Source organism: Pseudogymnoascus verrucosus (assembly GCF_001662655.1).
Source record: "Pseudogymnoascus verrucosus strain UAMH 10579 unplaced genomic scaffold scaffold_3, whole genome shotgun sequence".
Classification (NCBI taxonomy): domain Eukaryota; kingdom Fungi; phylum Ascomycota; class Leotiomycetes; order Thelebolales; family Thelebolaceae; genus Pseudogymnoascus; species Pseudogymnoascus verrucosus.
The window spans coordinates 620142-643243 of record NW_017263654.1 but is presented as its reverse complement, the minus strand read 5'-3'; the positions used below and the strand labels follow the sequence as shown (position 1 = coordinate 643243).

The 23102-nt window shown below is 51.8% G+C and overlaps 10 protein-coding genes across 10 annotated transcripts; 7 read left to right on the top strand and 3 right to left on the bottom strand.

Annotated features, from left to right (window-relative positions):
• Positions 1-41: 41 nt before the first annotated feature.
• VE01_01233 (uncharacterized protein) lies at positions 42-4234 on the top strand. The gene is made up of 6 exons (XM_059463340.1): positions 42-534; positions 583-889; positions 957-1304; positions 1355-3418; positions 3530-3592; positions 3899-4234. Exons 1-6 carry the CDS (start codon positions 233-235, stop codon positions 4082-4084), a joined length of 3270 nt encoding a protein of 1089 aa, XP_059320059.1. The 5' UTR covers positions 42-232; the 3' UTR covers positions 4085-4234.
• Positions 4235-4957: 723 nt separating this feature from the next.
• On the top strand, positions 4958-6563 carry VE01_01232 (uncharacterized protein). Its single transcript, XM_059463339.1, has 3 exons — positions 4958-5059; positions 5117-5253; positions 5321-6563. Exons 2-3 carry the CDS (start codon positions 5188-5190, stop codon positions 6299-6301), a joined length of 1047 nt encoding a protein of 348 aa, XP_059320060.1. The 5' UTR covers positions 4958-5059; positions 5117-5187; the 3' UTR covers positions 6302-6563.
• A 339-nt stretch (positions 6564-6902) lies between these two features.
• On the top strand, positions 6903-8014 carry VE01_01231 (uncharacterized protein). The gene is made up of 4 exons (XM_018270756.2): positions 6903-7008; positions 7071-7348; positions 7436-7636; positions 7749-8014. Exons 2-4 carry the CDS (start codon positions 7333-7335, stop codon positions 7910-7912), a joined length of 381 nt encoding a protein of 126 aa, XP_018134497.1. The 5' UTR covers positions 6903-7008; positions 7071-7332; the 3' UTR covers positions 7913-8014.
• On the bottom strand, positions 7983-9048 carry VE01_01230 (uncharacterized protein). The gene is made up of 2 exons (XM_018270755.2): positions 8852-9048; positions 7983-8800 (listed from the first exon to the last, which is right to left on the bottom strand). Exons 1-2 carry the CDS (start codon positions 8899-8901, stop codon positions 8107-8109), a joined length of 744 nt encoding a protein of 247 aa, XP_018134498.1. The 5' UTR covers positions 8902-9048; the 3' UTR covers positions 7983-8106.
• A 729-nt stretch (positions 9049-9777) lies between these two features.
• VE01_01229 (uncharacterized protein) lies at positions 9778-11758 on the top strand. The gene is made up of 3 exons (XM_018270754.2): positions 9778-10661; positions 10719-10876; positions 10936-11758. Exons 1-3 carry the CDS (start codon positions 9905-9907, stop codon positions 11473-11475), a joined length of 1455 nt encoding a protein of 484 aa, XP_018134325.1. The 5' UTR covers positions 9778-9904; the 3' UTR covers positions 11476-11758.
• A 296-nt stretch (positions 11759-12054) lies between these two features.
• On the top strand, positions 12055-13396 carry VE01_01228 (uncharacterized protein; the record flags this gene model as incomplete). Its single annotated transcript, XM_018270753.2, has 3 exons — positions 12055-12646; positions 12697-12814; positions 12869-13396. Exons 1-3 carry the CDS (start codon positions 12159-12161, stop codon positions 13394-13396), a joined length of 1134 nt encoding a protein of 377 aa, XP_018134306.1. The 5' UTR covers positions 12055-12158.
• Positions 13397-14321: 925 nt separating this feature from the next.
• VE01_01227 (uncharacterized protein) lies at positions 14322-17036 on the top strand. Its single transcript, XM_018270752.2, has one exon. The coding sequence runs from the start codon at positions 14430-14432 to the stop codon at positions 16947-16949; it is 2520 nt and encodes an 839-aa protein (XP_018134312.1). The 5' UTR covers positions 14322-14429; the 3' UTR covers positions 16950-17036.
• SSN3 (cyclin-dependent protein kinase) lies at positions 16964-19368 on the bottom strand. The gene is made up of 2 exons (XM_018270751.2): positions 18743-19368; positions 16964-18480 (listed from the first exon to the last, which is right to left on the bottom strand). The coding sequence occupies exons 1-2, from the start codon at positions 18843-18845 to the stop codon at positions 17252-17254; spliced, it is 1332 nt and encodes a 443-aa protein (XP_018134311.1). The 5' UTR covers positions 18846-19368; the 3' UTR covers positions 16964-17251.
• Positions 19251-21462, top strand: VE01_01225 (uncharacterized protein). Its single transcript, XM_018270750.2, has 2 exons — positions 19251-19807; positions 19885-21462. Exons 1-2 carry the CDS (start codon positions 19694-19696, stop codon positions 21289-21291), a joined length of 1521 nt encoding a protein of 506 aa, XP_018134314.1. The 5' UTR covers positions 19251-19693; the 3' UTR covers positions 21292-21462.
• ARP2 (actin- protein) lies at positions 20940-23046 on the bottom strand. The gene is made up of 5 exons (XM_018270749.2): positions 22937-23046; positions 22835-22881; positions 22405-22777; positions 21103-22331; positions 20940-21025 (listed from the first exon to the last, which is right to left on the bottom strand). The coding sequence occupies exons 1-4, from the start codon at positions 22953-22955 to the stop codon at positions 21601-21603; spliced, it is 1170 nt and encodes a 389-aa protein (XP_018134313.1). The 5' UTR covers positions 22956-23046; the 3' UTR covers positions 20940-21025; positions 21103-21600.
• Between the last annotated feature and the right edge of the window lie 56 nt (positions 23047-23102).

The window sequence follows — 23102 nt, the reverse complement described above, 5'->3', positions numbered from 1 at the left end:
ATGCGCCCACGTGACTGTAACGTATCCATCTTGTCTTCTCGAGACAACTACAGCTTCTCCGGGATAATGCTCTATGAATTACGCACCTCTGAATTACGCACCTTCTTGGATGTCATTCTATTATCGGCAAACTCTTGAGAAACGGGGTGGACAGCTCAGCTGCTCGGCACGGGCCGTCTCCTCTACCCTTTCAACACCCCTCCACTGCGGAGTGTCCTACTAAACCAACTTCATGACTTCGGCTCTCTATTTTATACTCGCCATACTGCCGTCTTGGTTGGCGTATCATTCTTGGCGTTTATTACGGCTTGTTTTTCAATCGGTACGAGGCTACAAATTCAAGAGGGTTTTTTTATTCGACTTGAGCAAAGCTTACGGGTTGATCTCTACTCCTCAACCGGAGATACCATCAACTCCGTCACCGGTTTGTCTCTCTGCTAGCCGCCCACACAGTGACAATCCCAAGGTCATCCAACTTCCAAGGCTTTATCCAATATTTCCTGCCGATGGGTTGAAAGGCGATACTACTGTGGAGTATGCATCCATTTTTCGAATCAAAGACACAGACTAATTCATATGTAGCATCATCGCAGTCCACGGTATTGAGACCATCTCTCCAAAAACATGGACCGCATACGAGCGGGACACAGAGCCAAGGGGCCGTTCCTTCTACTGGCTGAAAGATGCCAACATGTTACCTTCAGTCGTCAAGGGAGCTCGAATTTGGGCGTTTGACTACAACTCAAACTATTCGCATGATGCTCAAACAGTGAAAATTGATGGCCTTGCTATGGCCTTATTAAATTGTATGAAGGACAGACGTGGTGACTTTGAGTCGAGAAAAATTATCTTCATTGGATCCTGCTTTGGTGGCGTTGTGGTTGCTGAGGTAAGAATATTTAAACGTTTGCTGCGCTCTGAACACTGCTGGTCAAAGCTCACGAGTAAAACAACAGGCGCTATTGACTGCATTTCGCGATGCGGAACGCAAAAAGGCTTTGTTCGATCAGACGGCTGGTGTCATATTCTTGGGATCACCGCTGCGAGGAACTAAAGCAGCAACTTTCGCGGGCTGGAAAAACCTCATTTTTGGAATTCTTGGCCCAGACCAGGAGTCCTCTGATACGCTTCTTGACGACCTAAAGGAAAACTCTAGCAGGCTAGAAAACCTGGTAGCAGAATTCGGGAAATTGACGGTGCGAAGTCGGACGCAGGCAGGAATTGAGGTACGATGTTTTTACGAAACTCGAAAAACGCAGGTGTCCAATGCGATCAGTCGGAATTTGCCAGTCAAGGAAATGCTTGTAAGTTTTGTAACCAGCCACGAATAAGACTAGCATTTAATGTTATAAAGCTAGTGGATAAAGTCTCCGCTTGTTTAGATTGCCACGAGCACATCCCACTTGACGTTCGTCACGCAATGATGAACAAATATCGGGGACCTGAGGACCCAAACTTCAAACTCGTGTCAGGCAGGATCAAGGATATGATGGATAAGATCCGCGCTGATCGATCATTGACAGGCGATGAGAAAAAGTGTATGCAGGCACTTTCTTTCCCCTACCAGGATCAAAAAGATGTGAACCCAGAACGGGTAGAGGGGACATGTGAATGGTTCCTCCAACATGAAAAGTTTCTTGCATGGTGCCAAGATACCACAAAAAATCTTCTCTGGGTTACCGCAGGCCCGGGATGCGGCAAATCAGTTCTCTCTAAGGCATTAGTGGATGAGGGATTGCTCCATGCCGGGAATCCAGATACAAAGACGGCATCAATATGCTACTTCTTCTTCAAAGATGATGCAGAGCGGGGGAGCGGGATCAATGCGCTTCGCTCTATACTTCATCAGCTCTTTAGGCAGAAGCCATGGCTCATAAAAGAACACGCAATACCAGATTACGAGATTCACGGACCGAAGTTTCCTTTCAGGACGCTTTGGAATATTTTGATCAAGGCTGCGTCGGATGCAAACGCTGGCCCTATCATATGTCTCTTCGATGCGCTTGACGAATGCGAACTGTCGAATAGAAATTCATTAATCAATTATATCAGCAGTTTCCATCGCGACTCGAAAACGTCCACCTCTAAACTCAAGTTCATTGTCACCAGCCGGCCATACAACGAACTCAGTATAGAGTTCAAAGTTGATGATTTGCCTTCAATCCAGCTCGATGGAAATGAAGTGTCAGAAAATATTTGTAGAGAGGTTGACCTTGTGATTGCCAGCGAGATCACCCGTATCGGCAGCGGCCGCCGCCCTCCACTTAGCGATGGAACCCAAACCAGCCTCATACAGCATCTTAAAACCCATAATAATCGAACCTATCTATGGGTGTATTTGATGCTCCAAGAGATTTCAAGATCGCTTGAGTCAACAGAACGGAGGTTGACACGGCTCATAGAAACAATACCACTTTCTGTTAACGAAGCTTATGAAAACATTCTGAAAAGAGCAACGAAACCATATCAAGCCCAAAGGGTGTTACGTCTTATTTTGGCAGCGGAGAGACCGCTAACCTTAAAAGAAATGAACATAGCCCTCGAGATACTAGACATGGAAGAAAATGGCGACCACTATATCCCAAAGAGCGACCGAAAGTTAGAATTAGACAGAACGGAGGCGGAATTTCAAAGGAAGATCGAGGATTTCTGCGGCCTGTTTGTCAGTATTGTTGATCAAAAGATATATCTAATTCACCAAACGGCCAAAGAGTTTCTTACCAGCAACAACGGCATCCTCAACTCTTGGAGTCCTTTGTGTTGGGAGAATACATTTGCACACGAGCTCTCGCATTTAGAGGCGTTAAAAGCGTGTATGTGGTACCTCCAACTTGAATTTAGAACCAGTCGCTCTTTCCTCTCATATGCATCAATAAATTGGACATTCCACTTCCAACAAGCCGGAAAGTATGCCGACGAAGAGTTGGGGAAGGATGCGCTCCAACTCTGCGATACTACGTCTCAAAGGTTCTCATTATGGTTTCGGGAACTTGGCCTGGAGCGTTGGGGTTTACCACCCGTGAATAGTAACGATTTAATCATTACATGTACTTTCGGTCTTGTGACTGCTGTGAAACTTCTAGTCGAGGGGAAGTCTAATGTCGATGTCGACTCTAAGGGTGCTAGGTACGACCGGACGCCGCTATCCTGGGCGGCAGCGAATGGGCACGAGGTTGTCGCTAAGCTGCTGCTCGAGAAGGGCGCTGAGGTGGATGCGAAGGACACAGAGTATGGCCGGACGCCGCTATCCTGGGCGGCAGGGAACGGGCACGAGGCCGTGGCTAAGCTGCTGCTCAAGACTCTCGATAGGGGTGCTGAGGTGGATGCAAAGGACACGTACGGCCAGACGCCGCTATCCTGGGCGGCAGGGAACGGGCACGTGGCCGTGGCTAAGCTGCTGCTCCACAGGGGTGCTGAGGTGGATGCGAAGGACACAACGTACGGCCGGACGCCGCTATCCTGGGCGGCAGGAGACGGGCACGAGGCCGTGGCTAAGCTGCTGCTCAAGACTCTTGATAGGGGTGCTGAGGTGGATGCGAAGGATGACTACGGCCGGACGCCGCTATCCTGGGCGGTAGGGAACGGGCACGAGGCCGTGGCTAAGCTGCTGCTAAAGCAGGGCGCCGAGGTGGATGCGAAGGACACAGAGTACGGCCGGACGCCGCTATCCTGGGCGGCAGGGAACGGGCACGAGGCCGTGGCTAAGCTGCTGCTCGAGGAGGGCGCCGAGGTGGATGCGAAGGACACAAAGTACGGCCGGACGCCGCTATCCTGGGCGGCAAGGAACGGGCACGAGGCCGTGGCTAAGCTGCTGCTCCACAGGGGTGCTGAGGTGGATGCGAAGGACACAACGTACGGCCGGACGCCGCTATCCTGGGCGGCAGGAAACGGGCACGAGGCCGTGGCTAAGCTGCTGCTCAAGACTCTCGATAGGGGTGCTGAGGTGGATGCGAAGGATGACTACGGCCGGACGCCGCTATCCTGGGCGGCAAGGAACAGGCACGAGGCTGTGGCTAAGCTGCTGCTCGAGCAGGGCCCCGAGGTGGATGCAAAGGATACGTACAGCCAGACACCGCTGTTTTAGGCGGCAGGGAACGCGCACGAGGCCGTCGTGCAGCTTTTACTTAGGCGAGGAGCTTTGGTAGTAGAGGATATTTAGGCCTTGTAGCGCTATTTACACTTTGATCATTATCCACTTAACTTTTCCCACCGACCTCCAAAGTTTAGCCTCTTGTCACATAGCTCTATCTACTTTCCATGACTTTCTAGAAGCTGGCACCACATGAGACGGAACTTACATCATCGCGGACATCACCACCACAATGCCCATCCCCTCCCCAAGTGACGAGTCCTGTACTCCTGTACTGCTGAACTGCATCCCCCATGCATAGTCAGTGCCGTACACCGGCCACATTAGTAGCTATAGCATCGACCTGCAAGCTAATTTTGAAACAAAGATGATATAATTAGGGGAACCCTGTTAATGTGTGCATCAAACTGTTGGAAGCGGGAATGTCGCCTTTTGTCTTGAATAATTCGCTGACAAATCCGTGCTAGTGTCAATCGGGCCATGCTCTCAGCCTCAGTATGGCTGAACACGCCTGTGAAAACGGTCATCGTAGCCAGATTTACTACGGGGTTTTCAGCTCGCAGGGACGTCAGGTAATCAGCGTGCATTTTATATGTGGAGTATGTCTAATATTATCGAATATGTGTATATAACGTCTATAATATCTATAATACTCACCCATCATCAACAGATCATCTTTTTGAATTTCTTATTTTATCCTCCTACACCCACCCACCACCACAACCACACCACCACCGACAATATCGTCATCGACGCCACCAGCCAGGTAAGGCCCCATGCCCCAAGCCATAAAACCCCCATATACAACGGGCCCTTCTGCTTTTCCCCGCATTGTGCCTGGACACCCACCTGCCACCCCGCTTCCCTCCCTCCCTCCCTCACCATCCGCCATCCGCCGTCTCCGCTGTCACGTCGACTAGCTACATACCACCAGCTAGCTACACACTGAGATTTTATACTTTATATTGTGTATATCCCATCAAAGAACCGTTTTCAAACCGCCTTTACTAATGGTAGTGACTACAGTGACGCCTTCGCGGGAATAGGCTCCCTCCCCCCCACGACTCAACAAAACACAACACGCACAACCTCAAAAAATGCCTCTCATCCCACCCTCACCCACCCCCCACGCCGTCCTAGGTCTCCTGACCTTCGGCCCCGACGCAAGTCTAAGCCACCACACCTCCCCTCCCCCCGCCGCCGCCAGCTAACCCCCCCTTCTCCCTCCAGCCCACCGGCGGCGCGCGCATCACCTCCCTCCCCGCCTTCACCACCATCCTCGACGTCTACCAGTCGCGCGGCTACCACGAAGTCGACACCGCGCGCACCTACGGCAACGGCACCCAAGAAGCCTTCACCCGCGCCGCGGGGTGGAAAGAGCGCGGTCTCACCCTCGCTACGAAGTCTCTCCCCGAAACGCACCACGGTCACAGCGCCGCGAACTTACCTGGGAAAGTTGAGGAGAGTCTGAGGGAGCTGGGAACGGAGTGCGTGGATATCTTCTACCTCCACACCGCGGACCGGAGCGTGCCGTTCCCTGAGACGCTGGAGGCGGTGGATAAACTGCACAAGGCCGGGAAGTTTGTGCGTTTCGGACTCAGCAACTTCGCTGCCTTCGAGGTCGCGGAGATCGTCGTGACGTGCCAGATGCGCGGATGGGTGCGTCCGACGATCTATCAGGGGATGTATAATGCGCTCACGCGCGGGGCGGAGGCTGAGCTGTTCCCGGCGCTGAGGCGGTACGGGTTAGCGTTCTATGCGTATAACCCCCTCGCGGCGGGGATTTTCTCGGGGAAGTATGTGTCTGAGGCGGAGAGGCCGGAGGAGGGGCGGTTTTCGGATGTTGATGGGAAGAGGGGGGAGAGGTATCGGGAGAGGTATTTTAGGAGGGGGGTGTTTGAGGCGTTGGGGGGGGTGAGGGGGGTGGTGGAGGGGGAGGGGTTGACGCTCGTGGAGGTGGCGATTAGGTGGATTGTGCATCATAGTGGGTTGGAGATTGTGGGGGGGGGGAAGGATGCTGTTGTTCTTGGGGTGAGTAGCTTGGCGCAGTTGGAGCAGAATCTTGATGCTATGGAGGCGGGGCCGTTGCCGGAGGTTGTGGTTAAGGCTTTGGATGAGGCTTGGAGGGGTGTTAGGGCTGAGTCAAGCGATTATTGGATTGGAAAGCTTGAGTACGACTATGATACGAGGAAGGCGCTTTTAGACGTCTGAGAGAGTGAGTTTGGGTAGGAGTGAAAAACTGAAGTAACGAATAACCGTGAGACAGAGACATAGAGGGCATTGAGACTTAGACCTCATAGATCAATCCCAGGAAGATAAACCCTTCATGCAGTGAACTCCATAGATAATAGTTAGTAGTAAGACAGACCCGGACAAGATCAAGCCCGTGATACCGTCTTATGGCCAAAAAATATTAAAAAATTAACAAGGGCAAACCCTTCATGCAGTGCACTCCATAGATAACAGTTAGTAGTAAGACTCGGACAAAGATGTAGCCCGTGATACCATCTCATACTCCAAAAACTCGCAAAAATCAAAATTACCCCTCAATCAGCCGCACCAACACCCTACAAGCTCAAGATCTCAAGAATCTCGGAGATATTTTCGTCCTCTCCAAGCATGTGGAGAAGAAAAGAAGGAGACATATGCTGTCTCAACCCGTCTGTCCCTGGGCTGGGGAAGACCCAAATTCCCAGACCCGCTTATGACGTCCCCCCTTATCCTATCCTCCCCCAACGCACGTGAGCTTCCGGCCGGTAGTAGTAGACAAACGCCACAAGCCAGCCACCCACCTGCCTGCCGTCACCAAAAAAAACCATATAAAAAACCAAAGAGTACACCATAAAATCGCCAAATGCTGTAATAAAAACCACCATAACCGACCTCCCCTGACCTTCTTAATAAGCCAAAAACCAAAAGTTCGCAAGATCCCTGTCACTCATCCTCAGCACTCAACAAAATTCGAACTGACAGCGTCAAGAGCAGCAGCTTCACGGGAAGCCTCGGCTGACAAGGGTTCCCCACAAAACCCCCAACAGCGTGTGTGGGTGGTGGTGCTCGGGAATCGCGACCGTCACATGCTGGGCGCGGCGGCGCGGGAGGAGTAAGGGCCAAGTTCGAGCATCCGCTATTAATACCCCCGAGCGACCCCCGATTTCTTTAACCGGGCTTCTTTGAAATAATTACTACGAACACATCTATACCAACTCCCAATAAACTCGATAATAAATCAATCCTTCATAATGTCTCTCAAGAACGGTAAGAGCGCGCAATCAATCAATCGATCGATCGGATCGCATGATGGGGAAGGGAAAGGAAGTAGGAGCTAATTAGTTGGTGCAACAGCCGCATTCCCCTCCTCCGAGGCCTTCGATGCCATCAACGCCTCGCTGCAGTCTGATGATGCTGAGCGCAAGAACGCGATCAAGGCAGGCCAGTCGGTCTTTGCTTTCACCCTTAAGAACAAGGCTGGGGAGACGGACAGCTGGCACATCGACTTGAAGAAGGATGGTGTTGTTAACAAGGGACTTGGTGATAAGCCTACTGGTACGTCATTTTTGGGGGATTTTACCCCTGACGCCCCCCATCGATCGCGCAAACAATTGGGGGGAGTTGAAACTTGCCAAGGGGGAATTGAAGCTAACTGAAGCACCAACAGTCACCCTCTCCCTCTCCGATGAGGACTTCGGCAAGCTCGTTGCTGGCAAGGCGAACGCACAGAGGCTGTTCATGAGCGGCAAGCTGAAGGTTAAGGGTGATGTGATGAAGGCGACGAAGATGGAGCCGATTCTCAAGCGCGCGCAGACGAAGGCCAAGTTGTAGATGGATGGATGGAGAGAGGCTGGCTGTATGATTTGGGAGGCATGTAGAAAGAACGAAGAGCGTGTGATATAGGGAAAATAAATTATAAAAAGCTATAACCACTATATGTCCGTCTGAAAGACCCGTGTGTCCCTCCTTGCCTTCACCAGGCCCAAGCACCGGCCTTTACGTGCTATGAACCACCTACTGTCGCCTCAAAACATCTTCGTCTCCCCCTCAAACGTCGTATACCACAGCCTCCTAACCGCCACCGCATTATCCTCCAACACCCCCATCAACGCCGGCAAGCGCTTCGCCCTAATCTTCCCCAGCAACAACTTCGGTCTCCTCCCCCTCTCGGTCCTCTCCACCTCCCCCACCCAACCCCGTTCAAGCAGCACACTCCCATACTGCTCCGTCGTCAAGTTGACATCAACGCCGTGCACCTGCTCGCCGAGGAAATACGGCAGGACCAGTGGCAGCGTGGTGATCAGCACCGTCTCCGGAGCTATAACTGCGAACAGCGCATCCCAGAAGTCCTCCGCCCGCGGCCTCGGAAGCCGTTCATGGTCGGACACCCAATCTTCGAAAAGCACAAACGACGACACGATAGGCGCGAGGTTATGCGCTGTGAGAAATGCCAGGAGCGGGAGCAGCGAGGCGAGGATGTCGTCTTGGTATTGGATGAAGAGCCGGGGGTGGCCGAAGAGGAGGGGGAGGGCGGCGTGGCGGAAGGTGCGGGAGACGAGGGAGGCGGATTTGAGGGGGGTGGGGTGGGGGGTGTTGGGGAGGAGGGGGAGGGAGGTTGTGGAGGCGATGAGGTGGGAGTTGGGGGTGGTGGGGAGGAAGGTGAGGATTAGGGTGAGGAGTTCGTTTGGGAGGGGGGGAAGGGTGGAAGAGGTTGGAGGGCTGGGAGAAAGGTTAGTATGTGGTGCATCGTCTTGAGGGGTTGGGTCTGACATATTCTCCGCTGAGTCTTCGATATGGCTTTCTGTGAGGCCGGCTTCCATGGCTGTGAAGACATTGATGGAATTCTGTCACCTGGAGAAATATCACGGATGCAAGCTACGACGTCGTCCATATATCCGGCTGCATGAGGCATTATCACGGACCGCGCCTTGCGGCCTCATTCTTTCCTACCATTGAGCGTGAGCCCCTCAATGGCTTACCTTCCGGCAATATTCTCAGCCTTACCTGTCGCCTCGAGGAGTGGGGCCGTGCGCAACTGGGGAAACTCTTGGAAAAGGCGGGACAAGTCACATGACTGTACTGGTAGTATATGTGGTCACGTGATAATCCCCGCCAATCTAACACCAAGCTCCCATTAGTCACTCACCGAAGATAACCGACTCCACAAATGATTAAGTCACGTGCGAGGCCGGTGTCATTCCGGCCACTGACCCACCAAACACCAATACGGGTTAACTCAGAACCAAACATTGGCAACGTCAAAGCGGCAGACCTCAGTATCTCACCGCGGGGAAAGGGTGATGGAGAGAGTATAAGGACCAATTTTTGTCATATTTATCAGGTTTAAAGCCATTTCAAGTCATCTCTGAAGCGCTGCTATGTTGTTATGTCTTCTTTTGCTTTTTGTGTAACCACAAGTGATGGATATACCCCTATATATGCTTCTAGGCGTCATGGAAGTAGTGTCACTGCCTCTCACGCCGACACATATCGTCAGCATCATGACAACGTTGCTTTGTTAGGTCCCCATTGTATAACGGGCTTGGAAATTCATTTCCTGGGACTCGTCCAATCTCAAATTCTCATTGCGTAACTTCTTCCCACGTCCCCCTTGTTGGAAACGAGAGGGGAAGGTCATCCGACGATTGAGGCCGGAATGAATACCGGCCTCTGAGATAAAAGCGAAAATTTTGCCCACAATGGACAGTTTCCTTTCTCTTTCTCTTCACATCATCTCTCTACCATATCCTCGAGACCTCAAGTCTTCCAACGCTTTTTGTTTCACACCAGACAACTTCTATAACATCTCCATCAATTATCACAATGGGTTCTAACAGCGAGCCCACCTTCAATGTCCTCGCCGATACACGGCCAGAGGACACAACCTTGCCACCCTTCATGGCCTCTACCTCTCGTGGATTCCTGCCACGTGCTGATCCCGTTGTCGACCTACCAGAGGAGTTTGCTGCATTAAGCTCCATCCTCGAGCGTATGCCCATAGTCACGTTATCAGGCGAGCCCGGTCTCCTCGCCAAGGGCGCCTTGGGAGATACCGTCACGGCTGAGCTAACTGACCTCTCCGCTGCCGTCGAGAAGTATGCCGATAACCTCTGCATCCAAACCGCGCTGTACAGAGACTACTCCTTCATCGCCTCGGCCTACCTCCTCGAGCCTTGCCACATGGCCTACATGGCCAAGTCACCATACGGTCTCGGTCGCCAGAGCCTCCCCCGGTCTATTGCCCTCCCCCTCTCTGTCTGCGCCCGCCTTGCTGGCTTCCAGCCTTTCATGGAGTATGCTGGCTCGTACGCGCTGTACAACTACAAGCTCGAGAACCCAGATGCTGGCATGAAGTACACCAACCTTCGTCTGATCCGTGCCTTTGAGAAAGGTCTTGACCCAACCAGCTCTGAGGCTGGCTTTGTCCTTACTCACGTGGAGATGGTAAAGAACTCTGGGCCTTTGGTTGAGGGTTGTGTCAGGGCTCTTGATGGGTGTGGGAGGGATGATAGGCAAGAGATGGATGATGGACTTGATCAGGCTTTCGAGGCTATCAAGAAGGTTAACCAGGTTATGGAACGTAAGTGCTCTATCTTCCCTTCGATATATATGGTGGACAAGAACTAACACGTGCCAGGTATGTGGGCAAACTCCAAGCCAGGAGACTACATTGACTTCCGCACCTTCATCATGGGTATCACTTCCCAGTCCATGTTCCCCAACGGCGTCGTCTACGAAGGTGTCTCCGAGACCCCTCTCTCCTTCCGCGGCGAGTCCGGCGCAAACGACAGCATGGTAAGCGACCCACCCCCAGCCTTTCCCTACCCCACCAGCCGAGCTAACCCCCACCCCAGATCCCCCTCCTAGACAACCTCCTCTCCATCTCCATGCCCTCCACCCCCCTCACCACGATCCTCAAAGACTTCCGCTCCTACCGCCCCGGCAACCACCGCGACTTCCTCTCCCACATCGCCAACCTCTCTCTCTCCGTCTCCTTCAAGAGCTACGCGCTCTCCGAGCCGAGCTCCGCGCTGCGCTACCTCCGTCTTCTCGACCAGGTGCGTGATTTCCGCTACCGCCACTGGTGCTTCACTCGCGAGTACATCCTCAAGAAGACTTCGCATCCTACCGCTACTGGTGGAAGCCCTATTGTTACTTGGTTGCCTAACCAGCTTGTTGCGGTGCTTGATGCTATGACTGAAGCTGGTGAGGGTAAGGCACTCAAGAGTGTTCCGGCGGGTAGCAAGGCTGGGGAGGAGGTGAAGGAGATGTTGGATACGGCTGAGAGGCAGAGGGATGGCTTGAAGAAGGAGGTAGAGAAGTGGTGCTCTGATCGTGGGGTGCCGCCGCCGCAGGGGATTACGGATACCCTCCAGGCTGTGGCTGCTCACTAGGGGGTGGATGACTTTTATGACTGAGGTTTTGGTATATAGGACAATGGGATTACCCAGAGTGGAATATTGGAAAATATTCATTTACTTAGATCGATAGAACGATATGTTAAAATGGAATTATTTATGACTATGGTTTTGTTCCTGTTGCCTCGGGTTGTGATGGTTGTGCTCCGTTGCGCCTTAACTCCGTCGGATTTCACATCCGGACGCCGACGAGGCGTCGCCGTGACACGCATCCTCTGAATGATGGCGCAGAAAAATATAATAATATTTCTAATAAATAAAATATACACCGAGGCTGTACTGATGAAGTTGGTCAGCATGAAGAGGGTGCCTCGGCTGAAGTTCCACGCTCGTAATGTTTTCACCTATTATATTGACGACTTCTCACATTCAGCATCAGCCACAAATGGCACAACAAATTTCGCGGCCTGGATATTAAATCGTACCGCATTCGTAGTATGTGTCCGGTCAGATATTGCACCGAAACCAGCGTAAGATTTATTTTCTGGATATTTTAATCACTAATCCAAAATACTTTGTACATCTTGAAGTTAGTTATTATTATTTCTCAAGATCTATAAAATCCAGCATCATACCCTGATATCACATTCTCAATTCTGCATCCAGACAAACGAACACATCGAGCACATAAATTACATTCAAACCCACTGCCTATCACCATGTCAGCCCCTCCAGCCCTGAACATCCCCCCCTCACCCTCCACAGTCACAGTCTCCATAATCGACACCACCATCACCGTCCCCTTCCCCGCCAGCCTCGTCCTCCACCCCATCATCAACAGCATCACCCAGCTCACCGCAAACGCCTACTGTTTCCTCATCACCCACTTCCCCTCTAACCAGACCATTCTCTTCGATCTCGGGGCACGCAAAGATTTTGACAGCAATGCACCAGCACTAGTCCAGCGCCTTCGCGCTTTCGGCATAAACCCTACGATTGAGAAAGATGTCCCTGAGATCCTGGAGGAGGGCGGGATGGATTTGAAAGATGTTAATGCGGTTATTTGGAGCCATCATCATTGGGATCATACGGGGGATATGTCGAAGTTTCCATCGACGACGGAGTTGGTAGTTGGGCCAGGGACATCGACAATGTGGCCTGGGTATCCTGCAAATCCGGAATCGCTGCTACTAGAGAGTGATTACAAGTACGTCCAGCCCCTTTAACATTACCCCCTACCTTATTAAAAAAATCCAGGGGCCGTCCAACCCGCGAGATCACCTTCGATCACTCCCCAACCGGTCTTAAGATAGGTCGTTTCCCAGCCTTCGATTACTTCGGCGACGGGAGTTTTTACCTCCTCGATGCCCCTGGCGTGAGTCCTCCCATCTCCAACTCCTTCCCAAGAAAGTGAAATTAACACCCACAGCACGCAATCGGGCACATGTGCGCCCTTGCTCGAACCACTTCCACCCCGCAAACCTTCATCTTCATGGGCGGCGACACATGCCGACACATGGGTGAACTGCGCCCAAGCCCTTACTTCCCCCTCCCCGCCACTCTTTCTCCCTCCCCCCTCTCCCCCACAAAGACCGCATACACAACCTCCTGCCCCAGCTCTCTCTTCCTCTCCCTCCACCCTTCCAGTTCCGCAACCGCACCATTCTACACCCTTGCCCTGGACTCGAAGGGGAAGAGTCTAGTATGTGTTGATGTCAACGACGCAGAGCACACGCTGGAGAGCGCGAGGGAGGTGGATGCGGGGGAGGAGGTGTTGGTGGTTATGGCGCATGATGCGAGTTTGAGGGGGGTGGTGGAGTGCTGGCCTCAGACGGCGAATGGGTGGTTGGAGAGTGGGTGGGGTGTGGAGGGGAGGTGGAGGTTTTTGGGGGATTTTGTGGGGGAGAAGGAGGGGGAGAAGGGCGGGGTGGAGGCGGGGGAGGAGGCGCGGCTGTGAATGGAAGGTGGAAGACCCGATGGCGAGTTCGTGGTTGAGATTGTTTTAATTCATCCTGTTATGGTAGTGTTTTACTTGCGGTAAATGATATTTAGTAATGGATTTAAAGGTAAACCAGATAAAATGGCTTGGTAATACGTTGCCTAACTTCGACGTATCATATATGTTCCTATAACCGCCCAATTCGAGCTATGATATCCAGCATCCGAGATATATGACAGCCGCCATCTGAGCTGCCTAACACGGCATTTTATACTCCTACAAAAAATAAAACATAAGGCCAAAGATTCATAAGCAGATGTGTTGGGAAGCTAGCCCACTTGGCAGTCGGAAATTTGCCGACTTTCGATAAGCATCATATCATGGAACACCTGTTTTAAGGTTAGTTCTAAGCGGCACTTCTTTAAAGGCTGTAAAACATCCCAAGGTGATTTACTTGGTCGTCTAACTTTTCGACATTCTAACTGGAGGCGCACTCATTAAGACAGTCCTGATAAGTAAGGGTATAAAAGTAATCTAGATTGAATTAATTGAAACTAATTACAAAGTGTACCTTACAGCGAATTGTTGTGTAATCATCGTTGTGCTAACCCGGATAAAAGAAATCATGACATACAATTCCAAGCTTCACTTTTCCCAAGTTGGGGGTTACCCCGCATACGATACCCCGGTTTGTGCCGCTAACCCGCACGTTGTACTGCTGTCAGATGGGGATTGAAGGGATTGTCCGGTAAATTATCCGTATCCTACTTTCTACCAAGTCTGCTAAATGAATTTTTATAGGCAATTGGGTATGTAGATCATAACTACCTTGCGAATCCCCGCATCTCGCCATGGAACCCCATGCCGCAATGGACATTTAATTTATTTCAGCCTGAAAGGGATAACATCATCTCCAATTTTATGAATTTATTCGGCTAGATGCTTCTCAAATATGGCTATGGTGCTTATAAGCACCAGTATATAAGAAGTGGGCATTCCATGTTTATTCGATAGCGTTGTTCCTTCCTCATTCGCCAACTCATTACTCACAATGCGTCTCCTGCATTTTCTCTTGGTCACATTGGTTGCCGCGGAGGACGGCTTAGATGGCTGGCTTCGTTATGCACCATTGGATCTTGGCCACAAGCATGTGTCGTTTCCAACCAGCATTGTTGCTCTCAACTCCTCCAAGGACAGCCCAGTGTATACAGCAGGCTTAGAGTTGCAGAAGGGTTTCAAGGGCATCCTTTCTCAAAATCTCAAAATCAGCCATGACGGCAGACCAACCTCGTCAGCTATAATTGTTGGCACCGTCGCTGAATATTCCAAGACAAGCAACAAGCCCCTCAATGCCCCAAAGCTTAAAGAAGATGGGTTCTGGCTGAGCACTCATGGCAACACCGTTACAATTCTCGGACAAAATGAGCGTGGTGCTCTGTATGGCGCGTTCGAATATCTATCCCGTCTTGCACAGGGGGATCTCTCTCCGGCTACGTATGCTACGAGCCCAGACGCCCCTATCCGCTGGGTAAACCATTGGGACAATCTGAACGGCACGGGTACTCATGGTAGCGTTGAGCGTGGTTATGGAGGTGACTCTATATTCTACAAAGACAACGTTATCTACCAAGACTTGAGCCGTGTCACCGACTACGCTCGTCTCCTAGCCTCTATCCGTATCAATGGAGTTGTCATCAACAACGTTAACGCGGACCCAGCCTTTTTGACAGACAAATACTTGGAAGGCGTGGCTAGAATTGCGAGTCATTTCCGGCCGTATGGCGTCAAAGTTGGACTATCTCTCAACTTTGCATCCCCACAACTCATAGGAGGACTTAATACATTTGATCCACTGGATCCCTCCGTCGTTGAGTGGTGGAGAACTACCACCAACAAAGTCTACAAATATGTGCCAGATATGGCTGGTTATCTTGTTAAGGCCAACTCAGAAGGCCAGCCCGGTCCACTCACCTACAACCGCACGCTGCTTGATGGAGCCAATATGTTTGCCAAAGCTGCCAAACCCCACGGAGGCATTGTGATGTTCCGTGCTTTCGTGTACGATTCCGTTAATCTCAAAGAGAGCGATTGGAAAGCCGACCGCGCGAATGCAGCAGTCGATCACTTTAAGCAGTTCGATGGCCAATTCGATGATAATGTTGTCGTTCAAATCAAATACGGGCCAATTGACTTCCAAGTCCGAGAACCCGCATCTCCATTGTTTGCCAACATTCCTAAGACGAACGTGGCTATCGAGCTTCAGGTTACCCAAGAGTACCTTGGACAACAGTGCCATCTTGTCTACCTTCCTCCGCTATGGAACACCATCCTTGATTTCGATCTCCGCGTAGACAACAAGAAGACCCTCGTTCGAGATGTCCTTTCTGGGGAGCGCTTCAAGCGGAACCTGGGCGGATACGTTGCTGTTTCCAACGTGGGAGTAAACTCAACCTGGCTTGGTAGTCATCTGGCAATGTCGAACTTGTACGCATATGGCCGTATGGCCTGGGAGCCAACCGTCGATGTTAAAGCTACTCTAGATGATTGGACTCGCCTTACCTTTGGCCTTGATAAAAGCGTCATCAATACCATAAACAAGATGTCTATGCAGTCATGGCCTGCATACGAGCAATATACCGGCAACCTTGGTATCCAAACCTTAACTGATATTCTTTATGCCCACTACGGCCCCAATCCTCCATCGCAGGATGACAACCCCTGGGGCCAGTGGACACGTGCAGATGCGGACTCTATTGGCATGGATCGTACTGTTTGGAATGGCACCGGTTTTGCTGGCCAATACCCCACTGAAGTTGCAAGAAGATACGAGAGAATCGAGACGACTCCTGATGATCTTCTTCTGTGGTTCCACCACGTCCCTTATACCCACCGTCTACACTCTGGCAAGACTGTCATTCAACACTTCTACGATGAACACTATAAAGGAGCTGAGACTGCCCACAGCTTTCTTGCCATGTGGAAGTCACTCAAAGGGAAAATAGATAAACAACGTTATGAAGAGGTTCTATTCCGCCTAGTTTACCAAGCTGGACATTCAATTGTCTGGCGAGATGCGATCAACAACTTTTATCACAACAAATCCGGCATCGCAGATAAGTCCAAGCGTGTTGGGAACCACCCCTGGCGTATTGAGGCCGAGAGCATGACTCTAAAGGGCTACGCTCCTATCGCTGTCAACCCCTTCTTTACTGCCTCTGGGTTTAAGGGTATCGTCACGACGTCGAATGCGCCAGGCACAGCAACGACCAAGGTCAACTTTCCTTCTGGCACATATGACCTTGCTGTAGGATACTATGATATCATTCGAGGCAAGGCTAATTGGAAAGTCTACATCAACGATAAATTACTCGGCGCCTGGGATGGTGATAACGAAGACAAGCTTGGCCACTGGCCATCAGAGTTTCTCGACGGCCACTCCGCAACACGCATCACCTTTGATGGCGTTAAAATTAAGAAGGGCGACACGATTAAGATTGTGGGAACACCGAACGGGCCAGAGCTCGCCCCCGTCGACTATATCGTACTCCTTCCGAAGGGGATTATTGACTAAATTTAATTGATGTGCTATAATCCTGAGTAGTCTACAATACAAGTATTGGCATTAGATAAGACTATAGTAGCAAATATACATTCAACAGCTTCAATACTCTCTTTCGCCTCCGCATCCATGCCGTTGGATGGCGATTGATCCCGTAACGCCAACTAATCCCCACCCATGGTATACGTGTTGCAGCTCATGTACAAAAATGATACCCACATCATGCAACGCCAACAAGCAACTCTCAATCGCTCCCCAAATCCTTAGGTATCTTGCTACCACATACTCCAGACTTTAGATAAATCACGTGATGCTTAATTCTCCTTCATTCGTTTGGAAGGACGTGCCAGTGTGTCGTCAGGGAGGCCACTCCGTTTCGTCCCTGGCAGACTGCCAGTGCGGATGTCATTGTCATCCTGGCTCACCCGGCGATGGGGATATTCTGTCTTCATGCCCTCGAAACAGTTACTGGAAACCTTGTCACCTGTGCTGAAGAACGGGTGCTCCAATGCTTGTTGAGCCGTAAGCCGCTTATCAGGATCGTATTCCAGCAAGCCTGCTAGCAGTTTATACCCCTCGGCGCCTAGGGAGGAGGAGGCTGGCTGAGAAGTTCCCGAATGCTGCCCAATGGTTGAGTAATACCAGCTCTCGAGCTTGGAGCCTGCTGGCTTGCCATTCGGCTGTACCGGGGCATGGAGCGAAGAAAGGTTGGCATATTCTGGCATCGAGACCAAAAGCGGCCACTTATCCTTCGTTGGTAGGCCCATAATGTCGACGATCTTCTGCATCTGGTGCCTTTGAAATGGCACTGTCTTCTTTGAATCCATCTTGGCTTCTTCTCCTTTGAAGATGGGCCGTAAAGATAACAGCTCAGCAAAAATGCAGCCCACCGCCCACATGTCTATAGCAGGGGTATAATGCCGGCTCCCCAGAAGCAACTCGGGTGCTCTGTACCAAATTGTGACAACGACCTTATCTCCGCTGAATAATGAGTGCAGAGGCTTGCTGAAAAGTCGAGCCAGCCCCAAGTCTCCAATTCGAACCTCTCCAGCAGATGTTACCATGATGTTTGCAGGTTTTAAGTCTCGGTGAAGGACCCAGTTGCTGTGCAGGTACTGACAGCCGTTCAGTAACTGAAACATGATACTCTTAACTGTTGCGGATGGTATTGGATGGCGTGTTGGTTGTGTGTGGTGGTGGATGATCTGCAAGAGATCGTGCTCCGCATACTCAAAGACCATGTAGATGCATTTATCCTCCAATATGATCTCAATGAGTTTGATAACATTAATATGGCTCAGTTCTGAGCATAGCGCCATCTCTCGTACAGCTGACTGTGATATGCCAGTGTAATGAATCTGCTCACCCTCCTTGTCGGGCTTGAACTTCTTTATCGCAAATTCCCCTGTCTGTCCAAGGCGGCCTGCCGCTTTGTAAACTCGGCCATAAGTACCACTACTAATGAACCCGATGACCTTGTATCGGTCAACGACTCGGACCTTGCTCTGATATGCAACATGGCCGCTGCTTCTGTCCGCGGGTTCTATGAAAGTGTTAGCAGAGAACACGCAAGCGAAGAACAGAACATAGGACCTCGCAGACCCAAATACGGGTCGCTCCGGTACGCATCAAATCTTTGAGGAAACATCTTTTCAGGTGCAACGACGACTAGAAGCAATACTTTGCTTCTATATAAACGCAAGAGTACTCCGCTATTGGCGGAGTTGAGAAGCGCAACGCGACGTGACGGGAAAATACGTGTCCAACAAGAGCATCTCAGTAATCAAAGAAGTCTGTTTTGTCACCTTCAAAGGCCTGCTGCACACTCCTCTTTAGGTTTTGTTTTGCCGCAGCGGCGGATGATGGCCCGCTGGCCGAAGAGGGCGGGTTATTGTTGGCCAGGCTCATTGCTGTCTATCATGCTTCACCCGAGAAGGAACGGCGCGGCGTGGGGGGGAGGGGGCGATTCCCCAACACGAGCTGCTTTGAAGGCTCAGGCGAGATATGCAGGCGTGTCTCGGGCGCCGACGGGCCTCGGAGATATTCCACCGGGGGGGAGGGTGCGAAGGAACGAGCTCCGGGTAGTCCGGCGACGGAGTGATGAGAAGGAACGTAGGGCAAAAGCTGCGCGTGCACGTCGCTCTTTTGGTTTGATAATATATGTCTTTATTTACGTCAATAGAGGGGGTTTGAATCCATGTGGTGAGATTATGCAGAAACGGTAGATCTCCAGGGGGTTCAACGTAAAGGGCCCAATATGGACAGTCGGCGGTGGTGGTGAATGTGGCTTATGGGTTGGTTGTCATTTATATCGAATCTGTGGAGTTGTGGTTGGGGGGAAGGTGGTGGGGGTGAATTAATGCGGATACGCGTTCGGAAGTGGGTGTGAGTTTATCCGGTGGCCGGTGGCCAAAATCGCGGGGAATAGTTGATACAGACACGCCCGACGTCAATTTATCCAATTCCGCTACCCGCGTGGTACGCCAGCGCGATGATTGTGTGTGGTGAGGCTGGCTATCAACTGTTCCACCAGCATCTGGAAGGGATATATACAGGTAAAACAGCTCTAAGAAGCAAACAACAAAGTGAAATACGCCCTCAATCTTGTACCCAGTGACAGAGGCACAGCTATTCATACACTATACATGTGACGACTTGCTATTGTGCGCTGGGATCCATTCGAAGAGCCACGATCTTACCTGAAATATAAAATTGAACCAGACCACTTAGCTTGAAGACAGCACGCGCAGTTCACCATGGCCTCATCAGGCTCATCAGGCATGCGACAATGTGTCCGGAATCTCACTCCCTATCTTGTCTTCATGATGGCCATCATAACCCTTGGGCCCCTGCTCTTTGGCTTCCATCTCGTATGCTTCTCCGCGCGTCCCCATGCCTCTCCATACCCCTCACAATACTGCAAATTACTAACTTAGATTTTCTCCAGGCCGAGCTTAATGCTCCAGAAGACTACATAACCTGTAAGAAAGGGACTAAAGGGATGCCCAAAGGCGCAACCCTCATACCATGCATTCCAATGGACAAGGCGCAGTTCGCCTTCGTTTCCTCGATCTTCACAATTGGCGGCCTCTTCGGGGCACTCTTAGCAGGACCTGTTTCGACCAGCTTCGGTCGCCTCCCAGCAATGCGTATCTCTTCGATCTTCTATGTCGTCGGTTCCGCCATCACAATGTGGAGCGCATCCATCAGTGCATTCGCAACAGGACGCTTTCTACTTGGTATTGGCGCCGGAGCGAGCGTCGTCGTCGTCCCAATTTATATCTCAGAAGTCGCTCCTCCCTCAGACCGCGGGATCTTTGGGTTCCTCACACAGATCGCGACGAACATGGGCATCCTCATTACTCAGATCCTCGGTTACTACCTTAGTTATTCTATACTATGGCGTTTCATCCTTGCTGCTGGAGGTCTCATCGGCCTTATCCTCTTCTTCGGCCTCTTCCTCGTCCCAGAATCTCCCGCCTGGACCGCCGCGAACCGCTCTCCTACGCGCGCCCTCGCAACACTAAAGCGTCTACGCGGGCAACACGCAGATGTCTCGGAAGAGATTCAAACCTGGGATTGCACCTTCCCACCTTCCGATTCGCAGCTGAGCGAATCGACTACAGGCCTGCTAGAGCCTGAGTCGCAGTCTCGACGCTCATCCATCAGCACCTCTTCCAAGTCCCCGCCCCGTGCCCACGTCGGCATTGTAGCCGTGGCTCTCAACCCCATCTACCGCCCCGCCATCATCGCCGTCGTGGGCATAATGTGCGTGCAACAATTCACCGGCATAAACTCTGTAATGATGTACTCGGTCTCCGTCCTCACCGACCTCTTCCCTACCTCCGCCACCCTCCTCACAATCCTCATCTCAGTTGTGAATCTCATCGCCACCACTGCCTCCGCGCCCCTCCCGGATATCCTTGGCCGCAAATCCTCCCTCCTCATCTCCATTACCGGACTAGGCTTCAGCTCCGCTGCTCTGGGTGCCTCAATCCTCTTCTCCCTCCCCGCTCTATCCGCTGCCTCCATTCTCCTCTTCGTTGCCTTCTTTGCTACTGGCTTGGGTCCCATCCCCTTCATGATGGCTTCGGAGCTGGTTAGCACAGAGGCTAAGGGCGCGGCACAGTCATGGGCGCTGGCGACGAATTGGATCGGCACGTACCTCGTTGCGCAGTTTTTCCCTATTTTGAATGATAGCGTGAATGGGGCGCTAGGCGGTGCGGGATGGTTGTACTTTGCGTTTGCGGCTGTGGCGGCGGTGGGAGTGCTGTTTGTGAGTCGCTTTGTGCCGGAGACGAAGGGAAAGAGGGATGCCGATGAGGTGTGGGGACGAGTGAGGAGAGTTGATTGAGTTTGGTGTTAAGCGTGCGATTGAGGAGTTGGACGGGTAGGGTGTTGAGATGGCTTGAGAAGATCAATCGAGCAGGGTGTAATGGGGTTGGCTTGAATGGTGTTCTGGATCGTGTTCTATCAGGGGCGTTGTTTAGGAGCATTGAGCGACTGATGTATTTGATAATCCATGGAATTCACATGCATACAACTTTGACTCCTATCATTTCCCACGTATCTCTGCAGACATACCATTCGTCATCATGAGAAAGATATATAATTTTGTCGCTATGAACCGCTTACCCCCCAACTCTATCATCTATCCCCCTCCCTATCTCGGTCCGAGCTTCTCCAGCGCCCGCGTCCCCTGCTCCTCCCACTCCTGCTTGCTAATCCACATCGCCTCCTTATCCGCCATGATATTCGCCAGAACCGCACCTCCCAGGAACACCATGTGTCTCCTCCTCGGGGGGTCCTCAATGCGCACCTTGAACTTGCCGAGGCGCTCTGGGTTCCCGCCCAGGACGCGCGTGAGCCACAGCTGCTTGAGCTCCTTCTCGAGACGCGATGGTAGACCGGGGTACATGCTGCTACCTCCCGAGAGCACGATGGCCTTGAAGAGGGAGGAGCGCACGTCGACGTCGGCGGCCTGGATGGTGTTGAAGAGGAACTCGGCAATACCGGGCTGCTCGACATCGACGAGATGGGGCTGGAAGAGGCACTCTGCGGCCTCGAAGCGCTCGCTGCCGACGCGGATGACGCGGCCATCGGGGAGGGTGTAGCTCTCGACCAGAACGGTGGTTTCCTCGGAGAGCTTCTTGTCTAGCTCCAGGTCGTAGGAGACGTAGCAGAGCTTCTCTTTGATCTGGCGTGCTGTCTCGAAGTCGGCAGTACGGTTGAGGGCGTATCCGCGGCGGGTGAGCAGGGAGATCAGGTTGCGGGTTACGTCGCGGCCGGCGACGTCGAGGCGGCGCGTGAGGTGGTTTAGGACGGTGGATTCGTAGACGGGGACAATGTGGGTTACACCATCACCAGAGTCGACAACGACACCGGATGAGAGACCTGGGGAAGGAGTGTGAGTAGAGGGGCTAGGCAGCGGGAATGGGGAAATGAAATGGAACGGGGCTTGACGAACCTTGTGCGTAGAGAGCAAGAACTGCCTGGATGGCAACATATACGCCGCCGAACTGGTATCGCTCAAACATAACTTCGCACATCTGCTCTCTGTTCTTGAGGGGGTTCATAGGTGGCTCTGTCAGGAGGATCTTTCGCCCTGTCGTGTCCACCTTCATCTTCTCGTAAAAAGTATAATCCCATAGGTGCTGCATATCATCCCACTTCTTGACAATGCCGTTCTCCATTGGGTATGAAACCTGTAACATGGTCCTCGCTGCCGCTGCTTCGTCACCGCACATGATATCCTTAATTACGGAGGTGGGGTCGCCCTTTTCTTCGGAACGCAGGATCGGTCGTCCCACGATAGAAGGGTATTGGAATTCGGGGAAGTTCTAAGATGCATTGTCAGGGCTGTACTCGTGGTGGTGCTGAAGGGAGAGAGAGCTTACCTGGGCCGCGTAGCCAACCTTGAGGAAGCCGGTTCCGCCATCGAGGACTACGGAAAGTGTTAGAAGAGGGATTGGCAGCAGTACAGAGGAGAGTAGAAGTACCAATAGGGGCCTCCGCCATGATTGCGATTTGTGGAAGCTCAAGATGTTGGATGCGCCAGCCACAGAAATAGAAGAGGTGTAGGCTGAAGTGGGTGAGAGAGTGAGCTTCGATCGCTTCTGTGACGTTGCGGCTTGGGCTGGGGTAACTGCGGGCACCGTATAGATT